Source organism: Cardiocondyla obscurior, linkage group LG08, assembly GCF_019399895.1.
Source record: "Cardiocondyla obscurior isolate alpha-2009 linkage group LG08, Cobs3.1, whole genome shotgun sequence".
Lineage (NCBI taxonomy): Eukaryota > Metazoa > Arthropoda > Insecta > Hymenoptera > Formicidae > Cardiocondyla > Cardiocondyla obscurior.
Window position 1 is genome coordinate 2,060,004 of NC_091871.1, and position 25,158 is coordinate 2,085,161.

Consider the following 25,158-nt stretch of genomic DNA (forward strand, 5'->3'; position numbering starts at 1 on the left):
TAAGCCGAACGCGTGTGCATGCGCATTCCGGGGTCACGGTAGATGCACCGCGGATGCATCATCCTTGTGACTCCACCGGTGCGTCTCTACGTTACACAACTGTGCACCGGCGTGTACGCGAAAATTCAACGCATTATTATCACGGCGCTTAGGTGGAAACGTGTCCCGCGTGTGTTTCGATACGCGCGCGAATCATTTTCGTAATCTTATAACGCAACGAGCCTACAATCGCGTATAAAGATAATCAGAAAAAAAAAATATATATACACTGTATAGATTCCTATTTCCCGATAAGCCCGGTATATCCTGATATTGAAATAAGCAGCGGGATATTATTTGATATTCTAATTATTCTATAAAATATTTTGCTGCCGAAGATATTGCGCAATACTTTCGTTTTATAATTCATATGATTGTTGTGTTAAAAATTTTTTTTTCCTTTTTTTTTTTAATCGTGTTATTATAATTGGAAACGTATAAGCCGCCACGAAGCGATCAGCAGCTGGATATAAATCTTGATAGATTTTATGAGGAATATAAAAGATCCCGTCGAACTGGTTGAGCAACATTAAGATGAACGTAGCCGGCTGTCGATATAACGATCGATCGCATCTTCCGATTGTCGTTACGCATGCCGAATCTTCCGCGATGACGCAAGCCGTGCCTGCGTAATCGTGGGAGCTATTAAAAGGCGTTTGTTAACCGCGATCGGTGTGAGAGAGGAGCAGTAGATTGATACGAGATGGGATCCGGCTATATTTTTTTTTTTTTATTCTCCCCCTACGCAAAAATTACGTCGCGGGGAAAAGAAAGTGACACGCTCGACGGCCTGTGGCGGCGGCGAAATTTTCACCTCGCGAAAAACCTGCCGCGACGGCAAACGGAGACGCTTGAGATCGAAGACAATACGCGCCGGGGAGTGTGTCGACGCTCCGTCACCACCCGCGGAATCCGCGCGGCAAGAAATAAAGCGGAGGAACAAAGTTTCGAAAGTTCCACGAAGCGATGTGGGCCAAATACTAACTAAACCAGCCGCTCCAGCACGCAAGAACGGCGAACCGCTCGAAGGAGCATGGAAAGTCACGCGCCTGTGAGAAATCCATGCTCGAATAGTTATATAAACTATTGCCGGTCACGCAGCACAGCAGAATCGTCGGATCCTGATTTACAGACGGAATAACTAACGAGCGAATAGTTGCCGATAAAATAAAAAAAAAAATTAATAAATAAAAATAAAAGAAAAAGGTGGAGAGCGTATATAATTTAGCAAATCGGCGATTTCTTAAAAATGCATTCCGTTATCTACGGTTAGCCGTTTTTGCACACTCGCGTGGCTATTTAAAGTCCTCAAAACTTATTTTTAGACGGTCCCATAAACACGGCGATTAGACGATGCGTGCGGTGCGTAATTATAGCGCGTGTGCGTGCAATGGAAGCGGTGATTTATATGCGAACGATCGTAAAGTTCTTCGTCCCTCTTACGCTGGGTGCTGCGTCAATCACAAGCGGCCGGGAGCGATTTGCGACAGCCAGCCAACGTCTGGTTTTACGTGTCGAGCTTTACACCGATCGACCATCGCGATCGGCCGCTTGCGATTAATGTGGAATATTATAATTTAGAACGTGCTGCATTTCTGCGAACCGTCCGATTCGCGCGTATCATTCTTCATCTATTCGTCGACCGGCTTTCTGCCGCATAAGCGTGCGGGATTACTCGCGGAATTGCGCAAATTTATCCCCATTCGTAACACTTGTCGATGCGGTAGAAAGTAATGATACTCACAAGCGTCAAGTAACGATACTTATCCTTCTGCATTACTTATTACTTGTAAGTACGCCGCTACAAATCAATAAGAGTAAACATAATAAAGTCCACGCGAGAGTTTTTGTCTAATGTAACTACTTTTTGCCAATTAAATTGCAATATATATATATACTTTTTTTTTTTGCACTTATCAAATGCATCTTATATAAGATAATACATTTCAAAGAACTTGAACTTGTCGTGATAATGCGACTTTAATCAAAACAGCTTTTCCAATATGCTAACCGACGTCGGTTGTGTAATAAAAATATCTCTCGGGATTATCTCGGGATATTCTCAACAATATTTTATTCAAAGCAGTTACTTGCTCTGATCGCAAAGATATAATCACGTAATTGCACGCCGTTAGCACTGCTGCTCGATAAAAACTGTACCGCGGTCTATTAAAAGATGTATTACGTGTAAACTGCTAATTGCGCGAGGTGATAATTACGGGAGAACGCGCATTCGCGGGAATTTCGCGCGATTAGTTAACTCGCTCTTCGTTAGCGGGTTAAATCGGATCGAGAGATCGCGCGGCGAAACGCAGGGAGGAGCAGGTCGAGGCGACGCGAACGCGAAGTGAATCCGATATCATAATCGGCGACAACTGGTTTTGAAGGTAAAGCTATTGTCCGAGCCAGAGGTAACCGAGGCACGTAGTCTCGATCTCCCGCTTTACGGGGGGCAACCCCTTACGTCACCGCGTTAGCCGTCCTTCGCGAAAGGCTTTTCTGCTTTTATGCCGCGCCAAGTTTCCTTCTTCGGGTGTATCTTACTTTCCGCTCTCGCGACGTGAATCTCATAATACAATATATCAAGTTCAATTGCGTATCGCTGGAATATAAATCGCCCGGCTTTTTAACATTCTCCCCTCGTTTCAAATGTCTCGACGGGGGGAGATTATAAATATTGCACGATTTGGAGTAAAGACGTAACGGTGGAAGAATAATCATAATAGCGATCGCGTCAGGCAGTTTGTCGATTATAAGCTACGGATATTCCTGTCCCTCGAGAGTGCGTAAAAAAAAAAGAAAAAAATTAATTAGAGAATACCACGGGCTCCGCGAATTTTTCTTCGAGAGCGCAGTGTTTCACCGTGCAGGCGAACGTAGAAATCCAAACCGCAAAGCCTAAGCCGCACGGTTTTCGCCTGTCGAGTGGATGGTCCGGCGAGAACGGTCCGTCGAGCCGAGTGCGATTTCGCGTGCGATTTCCATCGACCGTCGTAAAACCGCGAACGCGTCGATTCGCGCATTGACATGGCGCCATTCGATTTTCCGATCGATGATAAAAACCATTAGCGCGGCAGCCGTAACGCCGAATCGCTTATAAACGTACGAGAGTGGCAATTAAGCATCCGATAGAGTGTCACGTTGTTATGGAAAGTACTTATGGCCATCGAGCGTAACGTACATCATAATCTTTGCTCATTGCAACAGAACCCTCCACTCCGCTCGAAGGCCCGGCGCGAATACTTTGAATGGAACACCGCCGTGGCGTACGGTTTGTACGCACGTACCCGACGGAGAAATTTGCAACGGCTACATCGGGATTACGTAAATGAAAATGTTCGTCGAAAGAAAGGATCTTTCTCTTTTGCTAGCCTCTCGTGTTTTGCGGAGCTTTGTAAAAATGTCAATTGTGCACCGGTGACTTTCAGGCATTAACGATGAATTGTGAATAGAACAATTATCCAATAAAGCGACGCCGATTTTTCGGCTGGTCTTGTTCGAAATGTAGAAATCGGTCCATTTTACGTAACGACGAAAGAGATTAAGTGTCGGATTGAATTATTATCTGCATTGACGGACGTCAACGCCGACGTTGGCTAAGAATAACGCGGCACGTGGAACGAAATGAAAAGAATAAAGGCAGAAGAAGAGTAGAGGTGCGGAAAAGAAAAAAAAGGAAAAAAAAAAAATTTCCGATCCAGAAGATAAGCAATCACGTCACGTTCATTCATCCCCGCGTTATGCAAGCGGCTTGGCTTATATATACCCGGTAATTAACCTATCCGAGTGCACTTTCCCTATTTTGACACGCCAGTACAGCTCATGCATCATTCTATTTCTCTCTCTCTCTCTCTCTCTCTCTCTTTATTGTAAGCATCTGCAAAATGATCGATTCACTTTTTGCAAGTAAAAAAATAAAAAAAAACCAAATCTAGCGCGCCATGATATTGACTTTCCCTCAGAATAACTTGCCGCACAACTGGTACTCAGTGTCCAACAAATTGTTCGCTATGTAAAGCGTATTCTCGTTATGTAAAAGTGTTTTTGCCCTACGCAAACTGCATGTAAAAGAAATCGATGGCCTCTACTCCGTAAGACGTGGACGTGGAAAGACCCGGCTCGCTGCAAAGTAGCAATTAGACTACACGGAGAAATGCGATACCAGAAGAAAGCTCTCCTTAAGAATCCACCGCAACATGCCACAATGGCTGTATCTAATGACCAGCCGCGGATGAGGTTCCACGATTCCAACCTCGGTTCTCGGTTGTGTCCCGTTACGTAAAACGCCGCCGCAAGAGCGTCTCGTGCATCAGACACGCTCTCTCGCGCATCGCGGCAACCTCCAGAAGAAAAAGATCGGCCCGCGACGTAAGATCTCGGATTTTCGTGTTTTCGAATTGTCAAACAAACGGAGGTTCACCCTTACCTTAACGGAGGTGGGCGAGCCAGGCGTCGGGCCGAGACCCTGCTGCAGATGATACATCTTGGGGGTGAGCATCGCTTGAGGTGCGCCGAGGCTACCCGGGGCGACAGCCACGCTCGTCATGGTCATTTCCCGTGATGCTCGCAGACCTCAGTGTCTTTGCAGCGCCGACATTTCGCGCCTTCATATCCCACGCGCAGTCTCGCATTCTCAAGTCGTGGCGAATCTGTAACATTGGCGAAAAATTATCTTTCTTTAATTATCAATTCTCGCGTCTTTCATTAATAAAACTACGCATATACCGGGGTTTTTTATTTTTCTTTTTCTCTTTTTTTTTTAATTAAAAAGAGGAAGAAACGTTTAATATAAATTACGAAGACGTTGAAACAAATATATGGCTTAGCGAGGGAGGACTTTATAATGTAATTAATACTATTTGATCAAATCTTGGATTAAATCTTTCGTTGATGCCCGTAGGTGATGTGATCCTAAAGCGTAAAATAAATTCTGTGCGTCATGTTTAACTGTAAAGCTCACGTTTCGTAAAGCTATATATAGGTATGATGCTGACTACTGATTTGAGATCTCCGTAGAGAAGCCCACGTTAAAACGGCGAAATGATGAGTTTGGATTCGGTAGGGAAAACGGCATATTCTTGTGCAATCGTCACGATAAATTACGGCACCTGACAATAGTACCGTGCAATTTCTCTCGCCGGGAGATCACGATTGCGCAATTTTCGTCGCGCCAAGCGAGATATTCGGTCAGCCGGACCTAGAAAGCGTCCAGGAAATGTTAATTCACCGGAGTTACGAGCTTCGATGTAACACACGTCGACTGCGGACGAATATATCTCACTTGTAACTCCATGCTCAGCTAAGCATTCATGTAACGTTTATAATCGACGTTTGTTTTCAATATTTTTATTTTCGCCACGACACTTCCGCCATTAAATTCGCGATTTCATCGCCCGATTATTTAATCCAAAATTAATATTTTATTTCAATAAAATAATATTTCATAAATAATGTATTAGGCAATTATATCACTCGCTCGTATATTAAGAGGAAAAAAAAAAAAACAACGTTATGCTAGCCTGGAGATATTTCAGACAAACTGAATATCCATAAAGCTGATTAAAGTGTAGGAGGGCAAGAAAAAGAGACGAGTCATACGAGTTTCATCAGATCCACGTGTATCGTTGTTGAATGAAAGAAAATTGTAAATAAGCGTATAAACCGCTCAACGGGTCTACGACTAACAGTCGATGCAAACGAGTTCCACAAATTAATTCCACAAACGAGGGAACGCGATGTACGAGTGACTCGGTAGCATTTAATTAACAGACCGAGAGTCTATCAAATAGATCAGGTAACTGTTCGGGAGGGAAGAAACCATCGCCGCGAGGTACCTAAGGACAAGTTGTCGTCCGGCTAAACCTCAATGCACGCACTGCATTTTAAGATAAATACAGCCGAACCACTGTAGAAATTTCTGAAATTAATTTTCGTTAAATTCTATTTATCTATATTTCCAATTATACCAAAAAAAAAAAAAAAAAAAGTTGAATGAGAATAAATAGGCTCAGATTTCTGTGCAGCGTTCGTGATTCGAGAGTCGTTCAGCCTAAAAATTTTTACGACGCGCAGATCTGCATTAGTTACATTAACTGCATTAATTACAAAGCGTATCCTCGTCTTACGTTACAGATCTGATTTGCGAAATACGCAACAGTGCCCGCAAAACCCGTTGTTTCCCCACGAGTGCGCCCGTGCGCGAACCGCATTCGTACGCAGGGAGTTGAAATAAAGTCGTCCGCGGCGAAGCCACCGACCGAGCTGACGTGTTACGACCGTGGAATGCATGCCGGAGATTCTTGCTCGTCGATGTGCCCACCGGCTGCAAAGCTTATAACGCGGACGGTGGGCATAAAAACCGACGGTCGGAGCTAGTTTCCGCGACGTATCGGTGAAATTTAAAGAGAAGGCGAGATTGATTGAGCAAATTAAATAGCATGGCAATAAATCAATCGATTTACATTCCGCAATATTGTCACCTGTGCGAATTTAAATAACTCGGGCTAGATTGATGGACAGTGAACGGATACCGACGGTGACTGGACACGTTTTTCTATTAATCTGTTTTACTCGCAATATCATTTTTTTTTTTTTTTTTTTTGGTACATTTCAACGATTCGAGTGAGGCACGCGACGTACTTCCCACACGTGAGGTACAAAGAAACGAGCGAATATTCACTCTGAGCCGCGCGAATACGAGCGGCGTTTCATGAATTGCAAAACTGCGAAACGAACAAAGAGGAGCAGCGATTCTATAACGGGGAATGCGCGACCCGCCGAAAGACAATAATCGGCCATTCGCTTTCGTAATAATACGGCGAGTCTGAGATGTCTAACGCTGAAGGGAGTAGACGTTGCAAAACGAACTAAACGATATCGGGCCTATCATCAGGGCCTCGAAATCGCCGTCGATGCCTTCCATCTGTCGCGTTCCCCTTGCCCATGCAAAAAGTCGACTAGCTTGCAGCCTGTAATTACGCGTCGAGAAGCAAAACTCACCTGGATCACGCTATTCCCGATACATCGAATGGAAATAGCGTCGTCCCGATGCAACAAACAATGCCAGGAGTCGCGTCTTCCGTTCAAGCGTTTCGAAAAGTTCAGAACCAGTTCTGACCGTCAGAAATCAATTTTATTTATCGGTCGATTTACTGACCAGTCGATTAACCAATTTGTTTACTGATTTATTGAAAAATTTATTAGAAATTTGTGAAATTTAAGAACAGGACGTTTCGCGAATTACTTGCGCCGCGAGAAGAATGTGGTTACTCGATCCGGTGAATTATCTGAATTAATGAGACGTAGTGAAACATCTACGTTCGGTGCGGTAATGACGTCGCGATCATATGTCACAGGTGATCAGCGACAAGACGGCGGTGATGATGATGTAATCCACCGTAAAATTGAAAGACCGCGCATTTCCTCGGCCGTGTAAGCTGCGAGCTGCCCGAGTGGCACGTGTATTCGCACGGTGTGCACAGCCTCGTTGTACATCGCCGATAAATCGCCGCGGTGAAAAGTAACAGTCGAGGAAATCGCGCATAACGGACAATTATGTCGTTACCGTACGGGCAATCAGCGACGAGAGGCGCGGGTCTACCCGAAACGCCGTGCGAAAACCTTTTACGTTAAGTTTATGCAACGTGACGTCCTTACCTTCAGGCACCTCGAGAAGCAAATTAAAATCGTATTCTCGTCTCGATAGAAACCCTCAGATTGCGAAAAAGCGAAGAGAACGCTGATATATCTTTATAAAATTTACTTTTCTTACGGTTTTATATAAGCAGCGATAATTTTTTTCTTATTGTCAGTCTTGATAATAACGACAAAAGCTACGAAGTCAGACATGTCTTACAGGTATATAAAGAAGTCTCGTCATTATCGATGTAAAGATAGACATTTTCTTCCGCTGGGGATATAAAAATTTTACACGATCACGGATTTTTATCGCGGATCAATTCTTGTTCACGTCGCACGATCATCTCTCAGCCTTGCTATACACACGTTAATTATGCTCTCTAACGGAGTGATCATCGACGTAAATTACGGAGGAAGAAAAACGTGTCAATCTTTCATCGGATGCCATCTCGTATGCATCCCGTGCGCAATAACGCGCGACGTAAAATGTCGCGGTGGAAACATCGTTTATCATTAAATATAGAAGATAAAATTGAAAATCATAATCGCAGGTTAAAAGATATACATTAATACTCTGCGCGACTTCCTCATTACTTTTACCTTCGCTTACCTAATAGACCTGCACGTCAGAATGCACTTCAAACTTCAACTGAGAGAAAGGTAGAAAAAAAAAAAAGAAGGAAAAAAAAAAATTTTTAATTACTCGCGACTTTCATTTGCGAATAATTTTTGAAGAGGCGCGAGTCGAAGTTTCTTCACCGGAAAAGATGCGAAATTGCAGGTGAATTCGTAACCGCTAATTATATTCCTTCCCCGTCTGGCCCCGTAAAATTCATATTACTGCAAAAGCGGCACTCTCGATGCAGAACTTGTGCATGTAATTACAGGAGAGATCGGAGGAAAATGACTTTGTCCTTCGTCACTTTCCGCGAGCAAGATCCACGAGATTACGAGAGTCCGAAGTCCTCCCGTATACGGGCGACTCATCTTCCGGAAGCGAACGCACGGCACGCGGCGTGCCGTTAATGTGGGTTAACACACGTCTCGAAGGACAACGTGAACAACATACTCCGGGTACTGTTAATCCGCGCCGACTGACACTCATCGTCATGCAGCGTCGCGGCGTATAATTTTTATTTCAGCAATGTCGCGCCGCGCCGCGCCGTGCATCAGCAACGCGCGCGGCCCTGTATCAAAGATCAAGAGGATCCGAGAGCTAAATTATCAGCGCACACGTATGGGTTTTGAACAAAGAAATAATAGAAAGTAACCGCGGCTTTATATTTGATTTATAATAGCACATACTTTTAAAGCGAAAACGTACGCACTGCGGCCGCACGTATTTTTCTCTCGACTTTCGACTCGGCAGACTACTCGGGTCTATTAAAAGATATCAATCCTCGTTATGCGTAGTTTTCTACGCGAAATATATTATTTGACGTAAAAACTAAATGATATTTATTCACAGATTAATATCCGTTAATCTAAATTAATATATGGTAATATAACATAAGTAATTGCAAATAAAATGGCACGAACTTCGTAGAAAATATCGACTGCGTGGAAGGGAAAAAAAAAGGTTTAAAAAAGAAATTTCTTTTATTTTTTGCAATAAAAAGATATCGATAAGTAAAAGCACCAGCAAAGCAGAGCAAACTGAAAAGATGAAAGCTAACACGAAGGCACATTAACTTTCCCGTGGACCACCGTCGAGTGACAGTCCAACGGCTAATTGACTATTAAATAAAGAATTATTCAGGACGTAAAGAGGATTCTTTTCTCAAAAGGCAATTTGGCCGTACGCCTATTAGTTCGTCCCCGTCACAAAACGCCGAAATACGTTGGCGCGACTTCGAGCTTTGTTCTCGCAAATGCCAGCGAAGTCGAATGATCTCGATAGGTGATGGTTAGGTCGAGCCGATAACGGTTCCCGAGAGGAACGGTTATCGACGCCGCGCGGAGAACCGAGCGCGGCGAGATCGAGCGGAGCGGATTGGAAGAGGCCGGTGAAATAACTGACGTCGGGCAGGTGATCTGCCGAAAGCGGGCGAGGAATCGTCGCGAGAAGGGACGTTAGATTTCGAAAAAAAAAAAAGGGGGGCCGAGGCTCGACAACCCGTGAAATTGTCGCGATCGGCAGCGAGCTTGAGCGAAGAGCGAATAATACCGGTCTTCTTCTACCGCTCGACTACAGATCGCCGTAGATTTATCTCGCTCGAGTCGCGCCTCGGTGCTTCCTGACGGAGATATTGCGGCACAGCATCCTCCTCTTTAGCATGCAGTCGATGCACCGGTGGTCTTCGCAACGGCGCGTGACTCCGGCCGCATGTTGCACAGGAAATTTGGAAAACCAGATATCGCGATCTATCAATCTTCCTTGACATATAAAATTAATCTCGTATGCGCGGGCTTCTTGCGAGACGCGCGAACGGATATGTATCATTCGCTTAAGATTACCCGAGCGCTGGTCAATCTGCTCGAATCTAACATAAGTCTCCTCGCAACGCGAGCCTTCGTCGTTCGTTATCGTCGGAATATTGTTTCACGATGCGTTAATAAGACGTTACGTGGATTAAATAAAAATACGAGTGGTTGTAGAAAGGGAGTAAAAGAGAAAAAAATAAATTAATAAATAAAATCTTTAATTATGCGATCGAGAGGAATATTTGAACGGCACAAAAGAAAATATTGTAGCAACGATTCACGTACAGAACTTGCGTGCGTAAGACGTGAAACTGGTTACGATACCGCATGCAGTGATAAAGCAACAGGATGCGGGATTTATAAAGCGGCGCGGAGCGCCTCTTCGTTATTTCGAAAAGATATCTAGTTGGGAAAGTGCGAATCCCGATGAGCAAGTGCGATACGGGGCTGTCCGTCTAACAAGTTGGCGCGGCCAGTCGATTGAGACGGCTTGCGAAAGGCGCGAGAACAACGTAAATGAAATAATGCACCGCGGAATTGACCGCGGAATAGAAAATGAATGGACGGTAAATATAACACGTTGCTCGGCCGCGGCGCGAAGAAGGTAGGAAGAAATTGTAGGGCGACGTGGGCGGAGATCTGAACGCTTCCAAGCGTGAAATTGGCACGTATCGGAACGCGTTACAATACATGCGGAACACAAGTGACCGACGAGGGAAAGAGAGAGAAAAAGAGCGAGAAAGAGAGAGAGAGATAAAGAGAGAGAGAGAGAGTGTGTTGTTTCTATTTCTTTCATCTACTTTTTGGAAGAAACTCCACCATTTTCTTCTCTCATCACGTCTCTCCTTTCTCTTTGTTAAATTTTCTTTTGTTGTTAAAATTGCATCTTGCCTTACGTAAATATTTGCCTGCGGTTCTTAATGAAGGAAGAGTCCCGTGCCGGACAAACAAAAGCTAAAATTGCGATAATGAAGAGAAAGAAACACGAGCGTCTTCCGCGTGACGGCAACAAGGACGTTCCATCATGGAAATAGCGCGAGAATAACGCTGCAATGTGGCGGATCGGATCCTCCCCTGACTGTTAGCGCGGCGCGGAAATGAGAAAGAGGAAAAGAGAGAGAGAGAGATTTATTCGCCGAGCTCGCTGCGGTTGCGAAAGTATCGCGAATTACGCGTTATAATTACAAACGCTGATTGCATTTCTGATTGGCCGCCGCGGAGAGCACGCGGCGAATCTCTTAACGTCGTAATACAAACGATTAACCCACCGAGCGTGCGCTATTGAGATAATGGACGAGCAATTTGTTCTTGTATAACACTGGCTCTTAACGAAAAATTAGATAGTAATTGAGTGAGCTTTCCTACTTAGCTGAAAACGCAGGGAATGGAATCGAAATATGCCAGGTCATAGATTACGCGAGGTCTAATTGGAGCGCATCTCGCATCCAACTCGGCTCCGTACGCGAATCGAATTAATGCGCAAGAATTTTTGCAGCTGTTAAGAAGCCCGATAATGGGAACAATCGCCGATCCGGCCGTACCTCGGTAATTCGGTAAATAAAAGATAAATGGCCGGGCAAAACGAGCGGGCTGCGGATTTCAGTGGACGGGAGATAGGCTTGGCGCGGAAATGCAGGCTACAAACGCACAAAGGAAAATTAACTTTCGACGAGACACAAAAATAAAACGAAGCGAAATGAAGTTCTACGGTATCTCCGGGGAGGAGACCGGACCAGTCCCGCCGCGTTGACCTACTTGCAACTTTATCGTGGGATCACTTTCATACCGAGCAGACCGACCGACCGACCGACACACGCACACGCACACATACGACTTACATCCTAAGTATCAGCAAACGTTTCCGATATCCCTTTTTTTTTTTTTTTTTAATAAAAACTCTACTTTTCTCTCCGTTTTGCTCTCACCCAAAACGTCCAAGATAGGCAGATAGATGCGATTGGTTTCACTGCAAAACTACCAAGTACGAAAGTGTACGATAAGACTTTCGTGGCATTAATTAACGTCACTCTCATTATTGTGATTCATATCAGAGATCGAGCCGGGATTTTTTTTAATAATTTAATATTTAATTTAATTAAATTACGCTGGTATCAATCGATTTCAGTCTCAGCTCAATCAGCTCCGCTTACGACTGGAATCGAACGTTCTAATGTGCAGCCGATAATTAATAACCGAGGCCTAGATAAGAGTAAAATTAAAGCCCGAAAGAATTCGAAATCGGACGGACGGTTTCGATCTCGATCTTGATTTCACTCCGGGAGAGACACTTTAGATGTTGCGGTGATTCGACGAGTCCCCGTGTTATAGTTCGAGTATTCGAGACAATCAGAGATCGGAAAACAATCAGTGGACGATAACCCTGACAATTCAGGAAACGTCCGCCCCCGAAGACGTTCGCTTTTCGGCCGTTTTCGCCAGAGCCGTGACCGTTACTTATTTCTTGTGAAATTAGTTCGAATCTCGGTTCAATACCGCTGAAAGATAAAAAAAAAAAAAAGAATTCTTCGCAGACCCTCGTACCTTCCTCCGTTCACCGCTTATCATCCCGAGCTAATCAAAGCAGAAGACGTAATTTTTTAATTGCCCGACGTTTGTCGAGCAACACGCGGCCGACCGTGAATGTCGTCTGCCCGAACGGAATAACACTGATAAACAATACTAATACTTAGAAAGGAGAGGCCGGACTTTCTCGTCATTAATCATGCGAAATAACGCTGTTAATTAATAACCAACGCATCGTTGAGCAAAACGACGATATACCGTTACAATGGGGGCGCAAGTAACCATCCCGTCTAACGTTGTGTACACAATCTTACGTCGCGCATTTTTCCAACTCATTACGTCGCGCGTGAAATTAGTGAAAAGTCACTTGTCCCATAATCATACTTAAAGAACTGCGCATTCGTACTTTACTTGTATTTACCGTTAAACGCGGATCGCTTGATTATACCTCCTTTATCTGCTCCATATAATAACCGTGCGCGCGTAATGTATCCGCTGAGAATCGGACGGCGGCTGAGCACAGGAAGCGGAAGTGACCTTAATACAGAGGGAGATCGCTTTTAGGTCGCCCACCCGGCGTCGCGAGAAAAGAAAAAAAAAATACGAGAAGGAAAATAAAAATGAGCGAGGCAGGTGCCGTCGTCGGCGTCGTCGTCGTAAAGTCGCGCGAATTAAAACGAAAGGAAAGAAAAGGGAATACTTTGAGATGCGTTAACGTTCCTTGGCGCAGGACATTGGTTACCGAGAAGAGAGGCGGTCGTCGCGGTCGCGCGCTTACGTCTCGGTCCTCGGGAAAAAATGCAGTTTATAGGCCATACATTACGTGTGCTTCGCGTTGCGGGGTTGAACGCTCGCCAGTCGCCTGACTAAACCGAATAAAATACAATTTATCGCCCCGGTGATATACAGCCCGACCACGCGAGCGTGCGAGTAATTACTTAGCCGCCGAAATGACTCTTTCGACTTTTCCGGTCGGAATTGACGATGGGATATCCTTCGCTGAAATTAATTTGCCGCTAACGATCGGTTGCGGCAATGAGCGCTACAAGGTCGCCGAGCGATTGGCCCTTTCTACTTTTAACTTCGCCCGCACGCGAAAATCTTTGGCTATTTACATCGCATTTTTTGTGGAACGTGAAATTTTATTTAGCAAAAAAGAGAAAAAAAAAATGAGATATGTTCATACATTGTTGTTCATGATCCTACAGTGATTCGCAACGTACCAAGTGTCTTTATGTTAACACACGGCGGCCGATCCTACTCGAGTGACCGCTTTATGACGAGGAAATTCGTCTGCCTTATTTAGCGCGTATTTATCATACACGATGGCACGATTCTTCCCTCGCTTTTACCTTCTCTCGTGACACGGAGGAAGGAAACGAGCGCGAGCGATTTCCTAGCTCGTGAAACCCAGGCTGCTCTCGCGCGCGTCTGAAAGTCAGATGTCCGTCCTAAGTGTCTTCGCGTTTTCTTCGACTAATCAAACGTTCCGATATCTGAGAATATATCTCGTCTTGGAATACTTTCGAATTGCCTTCGCGAGTTATTGGACGCTGTCCTGGTTTTACGGCCGAGCTTGCTCGAACACGGAATCGTCCGGAATTAAATATCACGTCGACTCCGAAATTAATATTTTCGTCAGTTTCGTTATACGATTCGTTTCGATATTATTTAAGTTTGAAGACGCGACCGTAGGCTGGTTAGTGGCAAAACGATTTATGTAAGACCTTAAAAAAAAAAAAATTGCGGAATGGATTTTTCCTCACTCTATTGTCCTAGTCGCATACGAAAATATACATGATACCCAGTTGTAACCTGCCTACCACTGTCGATGTAGGTAGACGGCTTTCCTCGGTCCATGAAAGTGGCCTCTCTTCGGCCACTTCGTTACGTACAACACGCGTAAACATTCCTCGCAAGCAATTTTAGAGTCTCTCTCTCTCTTTCTCTCTTTCTCTCTCTCTTTCTTTCTTTCAGTTTTTTTCCCTTCTTCGTCCACTTTCGTGACCCTTGACTTCAGTCATCAAAGATATTTTCGTAACACTTCCTTACTGCTCCGCACAACTGTGTTTCAACGCGCACGTCCGTCAAGCATTCAATTAACAATTCATCCAAACGTATTCATTAATTATTCTCAGATAAGACGGCTCGAGCTCTTTACCTAAATAATTGCGCGAGCTGAAGCTTCTCGAAAATAAAAAAAAAAATTCAAACGGCGGTGATTAAATACTACGTATTTGCGCGCGATTAACTTCGAACTGTACTTCCCCCGCGAGCCGCGCAAGCGGCGAGCAAACAAACAAACGGCAAACAAATTATTCGAGAGGATTTTCTCCCGCGGATAAAAGTGGAGTGATAGTAAAGTAGCTTCCTCTCTCGCGGTGCCTCGGACTCGAGAATGCGTTCAGGTGAGTGGGACGCCTATTTTGAACGAAGCGATCCGCGGCCGGCGGGCGGCGAGACGGTCTCGCGGCGCGCATACGTAAATGCCATGCGAGTCGAGCGTTCGAGATCAGCTCTCGTATTCCGCTGATGGCGACGGGGCTCGCCTCGGTCTCGCGCGATCGATGCGCGAGATCGAAGGCACGCCGCCGTGCGCGCATTCGTATTAATGCCATGCAAACACCATGCAAATTACCACGGAATTCAATCCTCTTTTTCGATCGCAGGCTCCGCGCGCGCGAATGCCCCCGTCTATTCCCAGACGTAACACATATATGCGCGAACGCACGGAATGCCGTCGATGGTATCGACGCCTTTCCTCTCGTAACGCACGCACGCGATCGCCGACACAAAAATTCACGAAAGCGAATGAGGCTCTTTATGGCTCCTTATAAGGGAAAACATTGAGCGATTATAAGGGAATACACGTTGGCGATTAAAAAAAAAAAAATTTATATATATATATATTATTTTAAAATAACGTGCCTATTAAAAAGACTATTTTTTAATTTTTTTTGGAAATATTTATTTAGATTGTAGAATCGAGATAAAATGAAAGTATAGGAACCCCCAAAGTAATCATATTTTTCTCTCAGTGTACCGCGGGTGACTCGCGAACTGATTTCAATAGGAATTCATCGACGTTGTGCCGCATCATTCGTTTAGCACGCATCGCGTAAAATGATACTTATTTACGCATGCTATTCGTAAACGTTCGATACAACGTACCGCGTTGTTAATAAATATATTACACCCGATACCGATAACTTGACTCGAGTGTCCAATGTATTACCGCCCGATCACAATATACACTTTCACTCGCAGAGATTTGTGGTGCTGCTTTGAAAATAATCGTGCTACATCTCTATATAAAGGCTTCGCCTTCGGTAATATTTCCAACCTTTTTCAGTCAGCATTTAAAACCATCCATTACGCTTGGCGAGTAAAAATCTTTGCCGGATATCTCTTTTAAATATATCTCGAATATTGTCTTTTTTTTTTTATCTGGAAAAGAATCTTTTTGATCCGAAAGAATTACGTTACACGCCTCGCGCGCACGAGGACGTAAGTATTGCACGAATACGAAGGCTGACTTATGCTGCAGGCAATTATTAAATGGGTAGCCTAGCCGTATCGCACGTAATGTTGCCTGGCAATCGTGAAAACGGAGACAATGGCCGCCACGCCGCCGTGCCGCGGATAAGGTTAACAGCCTCCATCGCGACATCGCGGTAATGTCTCCTACACGGTGTACACCGACTGACTATACGGCTATATGACTGATGCACGCGTGGAAAGAACACGTCCGGCTCGATGCTAGATAACGCAAGATTCGCGACATTAACGAGAAAGACTGCCTGATCTTCCTAGATTTCTCCTGCTCGCAGAAATAAATGTGCATTTATACCTATTTTATTTCTCATGCTGCCGCCGCGAAATATTTTTAACGCAATTTTAGTAAAGAATTTAAAGCTATAATTAATATAAGTGTAATAATTTTTTTATGTGGATTTATATATTTTTTTTTTTTTTAAAAATTAGATATACATTTTCTTTTTTTTTTTTCTCTCTCTTTTTAAACACGTTTAAAAATAATATTTCAGAATGCAAGATCAGGGTGGATTACGTGATAGGTACATGTACGTGTAATCATTTATTTATCTCGAGCTGCATTCCGCTGTCGCGCTCTACGTACGTCGCGTTATTACGACTGGCGTTCGCGCTATTCTATTTTAAATAGATTCCCGCTATCGCGTATATCGTTCTAAACATATATAGACTGGATTAAGATTTATGATAAGTGTAACATAACTTGATATGGAATTGCTAGTCCGATGTAGGATAGGTCACTGGATTAGAGCGATCGATCTACATCCGAGCCGATGCACGACGCAACGCCGGTTAGGCATCCAAGTATCCTCTTTTCTCGCGGCCTGTACAAGACTATGCGCGTAACTGGTAACGGTGGCTGATGTACGGACAACAAACGACGACGGCGCGAAGGAAAGAGAAGAAATTGGCCGGCTTGGAAAAGCCGATGGAGGTGACCAAGACGGTCCTCCACTCGATACCGAGTCGGGGTCCGATTCGAACCGGTCGCGCAGCCATTTTTCCCCCAAGTTTTTACCGGCGCGATCAACCGTTCGCTCGGCACCGTGCACAGGGGGCCAACCAGGTCACTCCTTATTCTTCTCAAGTTTGTCGTAAACCCACCCAATGACGTCGCCCGTTGGGAACAAGTGCAACAATGCAGCGAGCTCCAACGGCACGACGCGTTCCGGTATGCGGCTTACTTACTTAATACCGCGAGCGGGAATTCACCCGAGCATTTCGCGGCGACTGGAATTCGCCGATCGAACGAGGCGCCGGGACCGCGATCGGGACCATTCGATTAAACGGAGTAATTATTTTCAGCCGGGCGAGAGGTACGGCCGGGCGGAACGTGGCTGACAAGCTTAATTTCGCCCATTCGTTAAGTACTAATCGTCGCGATGAATTTTTCGCGTGGGATATGTGTATAAATGTCAGAAATGCCTCGTGGGCGAGCGTGCCACTCGACTGGCAAATACTACAGACGTCATCTCTAGACGAGAAGCATTTCCGAGAACCCCGGCGTTCCGGTGCTCGTGTCGAGCACGGCCGCTCAAGAAGTTTGTACGCCGCATTCCGATCTGCACCACCCAGACCGGTATTAATTACCTAAGTCTCTAAGATAAGCTTGTCGCTTCGACAAGCTGCGGGCCACCTAACCGGCACGACGGCGGACGTCGCATTACGGGACTTTTCTGCCGACTTTGCGCCGTCGCCGTCGCGCAATAGAAAGGAACTGTCGCGTGATTGCGCCGGCATAAAAGGCGGTATCTGGCGATTACGTGGACGTTCTCGGATTAACCTCCGTTCGCTGAGTGGCACGCACCAGCTGCCAGCACCGTCGAGAAATCGCCGAGAAATGCCTCGTGGTGATCCTCAACGCGACGGATTTTGTTCGCGGCGATTTTATTCCCTGGCGCACTTTAAACCTTAACAATTTTCTTCAGCGCGTATCGTAAGCCGCGATACTCTTCTTACTACATAATACGAGCCATATGTCCCGCAGCATCGGGTTGATAGTTTAAATGTAGGTTTTCCACAGCGTAATTATATTACTAACGTTAAGCAGCGAGCGCTTTTTTTTTTTTTTTCGTAAACATGACTTTGATCGCAACCTGATTTCGTAACACAAATCCAAAGCGTTTAGAAAATTATAATGACGCAGTTTATATTGTATGTCATAAGAAGATTAAACTACTCAAACAAAAAAAAACAAAAAAAAGTACCGTTTTAATCAAAGTTTAATAAAATCCTCTTCTCTTAATTTAATGATTATACTTTGAAATATTGTTCATATTCTCGAATAGAAGCTCTCCTAATATGATTTACTCGAGTTTCTTTTAAATTCAACAAGCTCGCGATCGGACTGGACGGAAGGTTCACCTCGGTTCACGTCGGTGAACCCAAAATTATGCGCTCGAGACCGAACAGGTCGGCGGGGACACCTCGCCGTGGGCTGTGCGGATGCAAACGCGGCTTTTGGTGAGTGGGTTAGTCACGAGGAGCACATTTGTCTGTTTGTTCTCCTATTGACACACTTTAGAGGCATGGCGCAACATGGCGCGTCGCGTTCAGAGACGCTCAACCCGATCGCGCGTTACTTTTCAATCGTGCTGAATAATATCCGGGGAATGGGACACGGCGGCGACAGGCCGGACCGTCGGCATCGGTTGAGCCTCTCTGCTCGGTTAACGGTCACCGGCGTTCGTAGCCTGCACTGAATCGCAACGCGGCGGCGTTTGTTCGGCTCGAGAATATATCCATCGGCTCGCTCGTAAACGGAACACGGCCGCGAACGGGGGGGGTGGTGGTAACCGAAAAGTACACCCTCGCCGACGTGTACCGCAGATGACTCGGGTTATTTAACTTCCGGCTAAAATAAGTTTTTAAAACCGATGACTGTTAAATTATCGCGAGCGTGACATACTTTCTTCGGTCGCTCGTCGGCTATAAATAAAAATGGGACTTGGAACGCGTAATAACACGGAATTGCACTTGCCTCCGCGAACGCGTGTCACTTAACGCATCAGGTGCTAAATTTGAAAGTACATAATTATAATTAAGCCAACATGTGGATCAGGATAAGCCAGATACAGGCCAGCCCAGGCCGGATCGGGCCGGCGGTAAACGCGGTGAAAGGATCAGGATTTCCTCCCGAAGATTATTTGCATACTCGCTTACACCACGATCGCGTTAGGCGCGCAATTATCCACGAGACTCTTAGATTAGGTTTGATGAAAATGTGCTTCGAGCGTATCGAGATCGTTGTGGGATCCGAGCAACGCGTACAAGCAAAATAGAATTGCAAAAATGTACAAATATGAGATGGAAGCTTATAAAACGTATGAGTGTCTAAAAAGAAAACCGATGAAACGTACAAAGAAACATTATTTCCACGATGTTAACGTTACATAACAAGATCTGGAAATGTGTATACGTTCAAGATTATATTCTTTATATTCGGAAAAATAACGCGAATCAGAAGACACTAGAATAAATTCAAAATATAAATTACAACTGCTCTAGAAATAATAATCTCCCTTTTTTTTTTTTTTTTTTTTTTTACTTTAATATATTTAAATTAATTTAAATTCACTTCACGTTCAAAAGCGGGTCAGATAAGAAATGGTGGAGTGCAAAAAAAAAAAAAAAAAATTACAGCTTGACGAAAGTAGAAAAAGAATTTCGTAACATTTAAAACACGAAATTCGGCTTTTGTACTCGTTGCGGATCAACGATCTGGCTCACCGTGCGGCACTTTGTGATTTACACGCGGCGTAATATTCGGCGCGGCATCGTACATCGGCAGGAGTGAATTAACGGATGATATATTCGTAACCTGTTTCCATTTTCCTGCAGCAGACTAACGGCACGGCTGGTCGTCGTGAATAACGATTTAACTCTCTAGAGAAGAGGTGGGGTCTCTTTCGCGTAGATCTCTACGAAAGTGGCGTAATCGTTCTTTCGGGCGTAATCGTGCTTGAAACATTATCGCATTTTCGTTGCATCAAGGTCGTGCATCGCTTGCAAACCGCAATACCTTTTTCTCTTTTCTTTCCCTTTTATTTTTTATTTTTATTTCTTTTTAATTTTTAATTTTTCTTTCTTTTTTTTTTCCTTTCTTTCGTGCTTATCACGTTCCGGCTGCGCGCAATGGAATAATTTCGTTTTTAGATCAAACGGATGCGGGTTACTTACACATTTCGTAATTAAGACATTGGTATTTCTGTGTGATATTTATCACATGAATTATTTGCAGCGATATCGAACGCGTTCTTACGTCGAGTTAAAAAAGAATTATCATTAAAATAAACGAAAGTTGCGAATAATCGAGACAAGACGCGCCGATGTTTACGCGCGCGAGTTTAAATGTATTTATTAAAGTTTTGTATCTTTAACAATTTCGAGGGACAAAGTGGCCGCGTAAGAAACGGACGAAGGATTTGTCACGTTAGTCGAGACACGCTCATCGTGACTCGTTCGAGCTTCGAGCCCCGCTATCCGAGCAAGTGACCTTAAGGATAACACGCGGCCATTATTACGCGGCGAAGCGGTATATATGTATGAATTATCTATTTACTCGGTACATCGAAACACAAAAGGTTACTAGGTTTCGTATTACACAACCGCCTCGTTTCACTCCTCCATCCTGAAGCGCTGTGTTCTTTAAATCCAACTTTTTACTTTACCGATGTGTGCGCAAGCCGAGAACACTGAACGTTTAACTTCGATGTTCAAGTTCAACAACCGCAGTTTCTAATAGCGTCTACGATTTTAATAAGCGGACGTACTAAATCTGAGGTTAATTACTATGACCGTAAATAACCGCATCTCATTGGAAAATTATTCTTTTTTTCTTTTTTTAATTAATAAGGACCATTGTGGTTATTATATAAATAATTATATTTTTAAATAAAAGTAAACATTGTCAATTTTTTTGAAAAACTTTGAAACTGACGCGACTAACTTTGTCGTAAAGTTGATTCATTAATTTCAGGAATATCCTTAAAATTTGATGTTCTTTACGCGTTTGAGCGTGATAATCGCGATCTCAAATCTATCGAGATTAAAAATTCCGATTACGAAAGATACGATGTATAAGCAAAACCGCGAACCATAGCCGCAACTAAGCCGAATTAATTCAGCAGAAGTTCTCCCCGTCGGAGGGTTTTTTTTTTCCTTTTTTTTTTCGTTCGCGAGTTAATAACCTCGGGCCGACAAGTTTTTAGAACGTAACTTGTAGTTGGACGAGCAACCAGCTGAGAGAGTTCTTAAATCTCATTCTCCTCGCTCGTTCTTTTTCATTATTTCACTGTTGCTACTTACGCTTCCAGCTAGACCGTCAGTTGTTTTGCACATTCTACGAGATTATCCCTCTATTTTTTACTATGTATTACGTATAGCGAACATATGACGGAAGATTTTTGCGTTGTCCCTGAACGAGGATTATCTCCGTTAACGAGGTGCTAAACGACGCGAACCGAACTGCAAAAATAGCATCGATTCTACTGCATATATCATATTTGAGTAAAAAAAAAACCTTCGAGAAAAAAAACCCGAAGTTAATTCGAATGCAAAAATACAATACAAAAATTAATATTCTACATTTAACAAACATATTTCAATCCATACGTCTAATAAAATCATATTCTTGTATCATAAAAAATTAATTTGCAAATTTACGTAAATGTAATTATAAAAATTAAACTTCGCGTTATATCTCATTACGTAAAATATTTTTTTTAATTCCACGTTTCTTTTTCTTCTTTTTGTTCTTTCTTTCTTTTCCTCCTCGTCTTTTTTTTTCACGCGTATTTTTATTTCTCACAATGTATTAAGGGGAAAGGAAGAGTTTTGCGGAAATAAAATAATAAATAGATAAAATAATTTCTCACTTTACATAAAGCGTAAAATTAATAAATCGAAAAGCAGCGGTGAATGTAGAAATTCTTTCGCCTCCTTTTTATTTTGCTAAAGCAGCTTTTACCGCTAAGACACCCTTATGGCAGAAAGTTTCGGTGTCTTCTTTTTTTTTTTTCTTTTTTTCTGAAAATTTATTCCGCATAGCGACGGTGCGAGTACGCAATAAAAAACAAATAATCAAGTTTCGGTTCTACTCTAAGCCGGTTTTATTCCGGATATTTGATATGCCCGGGTAAATTGATAATTATCAAGAAATCTGAAACTCTTATAATGTCAACGAAACAAGTACCGTATGGATTAATCTGGTATGAACACTTGTTACACCACATATGTTTTAATTTTTTACCCCAATTTTATCTAGATCAAATAAATGTATAAATGCTAACCTTTTTCTTACAAATTATCATTAAATACACGTAATGAATTGATAAATTATATAAAGAAAATAATTGTAGATCACTAATAGACCAGCTACTGTCCGAAAGTTACTGTTCTTCTGTCAATGCAGGGTTGATCGCAGAAATATATGATTCAGAAAATTTTCGCAAGGGTCACGTTGCAAAGATAATGATAAAAAAAAAATCAGAGGAAGAGATAACCGTATTCGTCGTTTCGAAAGTTGTTAGACATCTACCATTTAGCAAATACACGCCGGAGAAAGTAGGATCCGGAAACGGCACAATTTTCGGTGGTGACTCTGACGCGCGCGTTTCCGGCAACGAATTCAGAAACCCGACTTCGCCGGCGCAAGTGTCTTGTCCATCACGGGGCAGCGAAGCAGCTGAGCGTGAAGAAAACAAAACTTAATTCGCGAATTCCGGTGCGAACACGGTGTGCCCGATCGCTCTCGCGCGAGGTAACGAGGGAAGGGAAGCCGGCGAATTCGAGAACGAGACGCGCTCTTACTTCGTATTTACTTTCTACGGGAGACAATCAAAGGGAGGTCTCTTCCTCCTCGGGATGCTTTCACGATTGTCTCTCGCCGCCGTTCTCATGCTACCTGCGCTACCTTCGGCCTAGCCGATCTCGATTTAACGCCCGACGCCGCGCGCGCGCGCATTTTACACGCGGCGGTGCTCCCTCATTTCGGCCACGGCGAAAGTGTTTCAAGCCTCGATCGAAAGTGCATCGCAGATGCACGCACGCACGCACGAGCGCACCCACCACCACCGAGAGATGACGAGATGGCCCCTTTCGAGAATTTTTATAGCCCGAGACGTGATCCGCGCGGGCTCGTTTCACCCGCGGTAGACATTTACGCGTATCCGCTCCGCATAGTGGTCACCCCGATTGTATATATCGTTAAGCCCTGGGGACCAGATAGTCCGGCTCTCTCGACAACCGCCGTCACCTACGTTTTAGATGGCTCTTTGCAGAACGTTGCAGAAAAGAAAAAAAAAAAAAAAAGGGGCAGACATTACGGCGACACAACAGAAAGTATAGGAGATAAAATCTATTCTTAGGCGTGTAAATTTCTTCTGCGTATCGCCTTATCGTAAATATGTATACACCGAGCAGCTGGCTTTAACATAACCGCGACAGTGAAATAAAATTTTCCCAAAAACTGGAAGACAGAGGAGCGGAATAAATTTGAAGGCAGGACCGGTGAAAGAAATTACGAGGTGGACCGAGTGGCGAGAGATCGCGTCGTCACGGTCAACCGTTCCTCGACTGAAACTGATACACGCCGAAAGTTGGCCGCGGTTGAAAAGAAAAAAAAAAGAAGAAGAAGAAGAGAAAAATGCGAATCCGGAGCGAGTGGCCAACCGCGGTGTTTTCATTTTCACCGATACGCGAGTGCGGGCACGGTGGCGAAACGCGAGTGAAACGTCGTAATAATTACATATTACGCTCCCGGTAGAAGTGACCGCGTCAGAAATTGCAATTTTCGTCAACAGGTCGCCGTGGAAAGGCTTTCGTTTTCGCTATGCCGCCGCGTTCGTTACGAAAGTCCGCCTAGCACAGGGACACTTAGCTTCCTGCCGACTAAAATCATTCTCGCGAGTAATAATTTAATTTACGTTGAAATTAACGACTCCATATCTCCAGCCACGTATATTATAATTATCCAATAAACGCGAAAAAAAAAAAAAAAGAAATGTCAAAACTATGTCGTCTCAGAGGTACGCGTAACATAATTACTGACCAAAAAAAAGAAAAATAACAGAAAAACTATCAAATTTATGTCGTCTTAAAGGAAGGAAAGATACTATTTTATTTGAACGTTAAAAAAAAAGAAGTACGATTCCCGTTAACTAATCGAGAAGATACCATGGTATGCCCGATTACGAAAGCACGTATAGATGTATATTACAGTAATACAATATGAGTAAATGAAACGGTGGCGGCGGTGTATAAGATCGACTAGCTAATCCCTTTTTCTGTCCTGCTCGCCGCAATACCTTTCATTTCGCAAGGTTCTCTCGAGTGACAATTTTCGCCGACGTTACATTTTCCCTCCTTCTTGTTCTCGATTTTGCGGTCGCGAGTTCTCCAAATAAAAAGAGCCGAGCGTAGAACGGCGAGACGAAAATCGCGGCTGCTCCGCCGGAGATTGCACGGTCGGGGAAAGAAGCGGCTTGAATTTATTTATTTATTATATAAACGATATGATTTTGTCTACGCGGTAACGGCATGTGCATCGATAGCATCGGCATCGATGATTTAATTTACCCTCAATCGTATGCCGTTATATTTCCGTTACACTTACATCAGCGCAAATATTAATAACGTTAGAAGGCGGTTTGTAGATAAACTTTAATAAGCGGCAATTTATGCCTCGCCGTTAAATTAAGTTGTATTGTTGGAAACAAATCGTCGATTAATCAGCCGAGAATTACGCGCGCAAAGCGTTTAAGAATTCATTTGTTAGCGCCGATTAAATTCTAATAAAGCAATTATGTTCCGAGCGATTGATAGATCACCGTCTATACGCGTTGGGTTTATTCCGCCGAGAAGGGATATGCAAATGCGGCAGTTTTTCTAGGATAGTAATAAAAGACTAAATTTACAACGTCTCAGCGGCGGTCGCGTCTTTTTCCCTTACCGATATGCGCAATTAACGAGTATAAAATGGAG

At 43.8% G+C, this 25,158-nt stretch overlaps 1 protein-coding gene across 1 annotated transcript in view; it reads right to left on the reverse strand.

Annotated features, from left to right (window-relative positions):
- The window catches only part of Rhogef64c (Rho guanine nucleotide exchange factor at 64C), a 46,681-nt gene that overhangs the window by 20,289 nt on the left and 1,234 nt on the right, over positions 1–25,158 (reverse strand). Inside the window, exon 2 of the mRNA XM_070660063.1 lies at positions 4,466–4,688. Within this exon, the coding sequence (XP_070516164.1) occupies positions 4,466–4,591 (126 nt within the window). The 5' untranslated portion in view covers positions 4,592–4,688. The remainder of the gene's footprint in view (positions 1–4,465; positions 4,689–25,158) is intronic.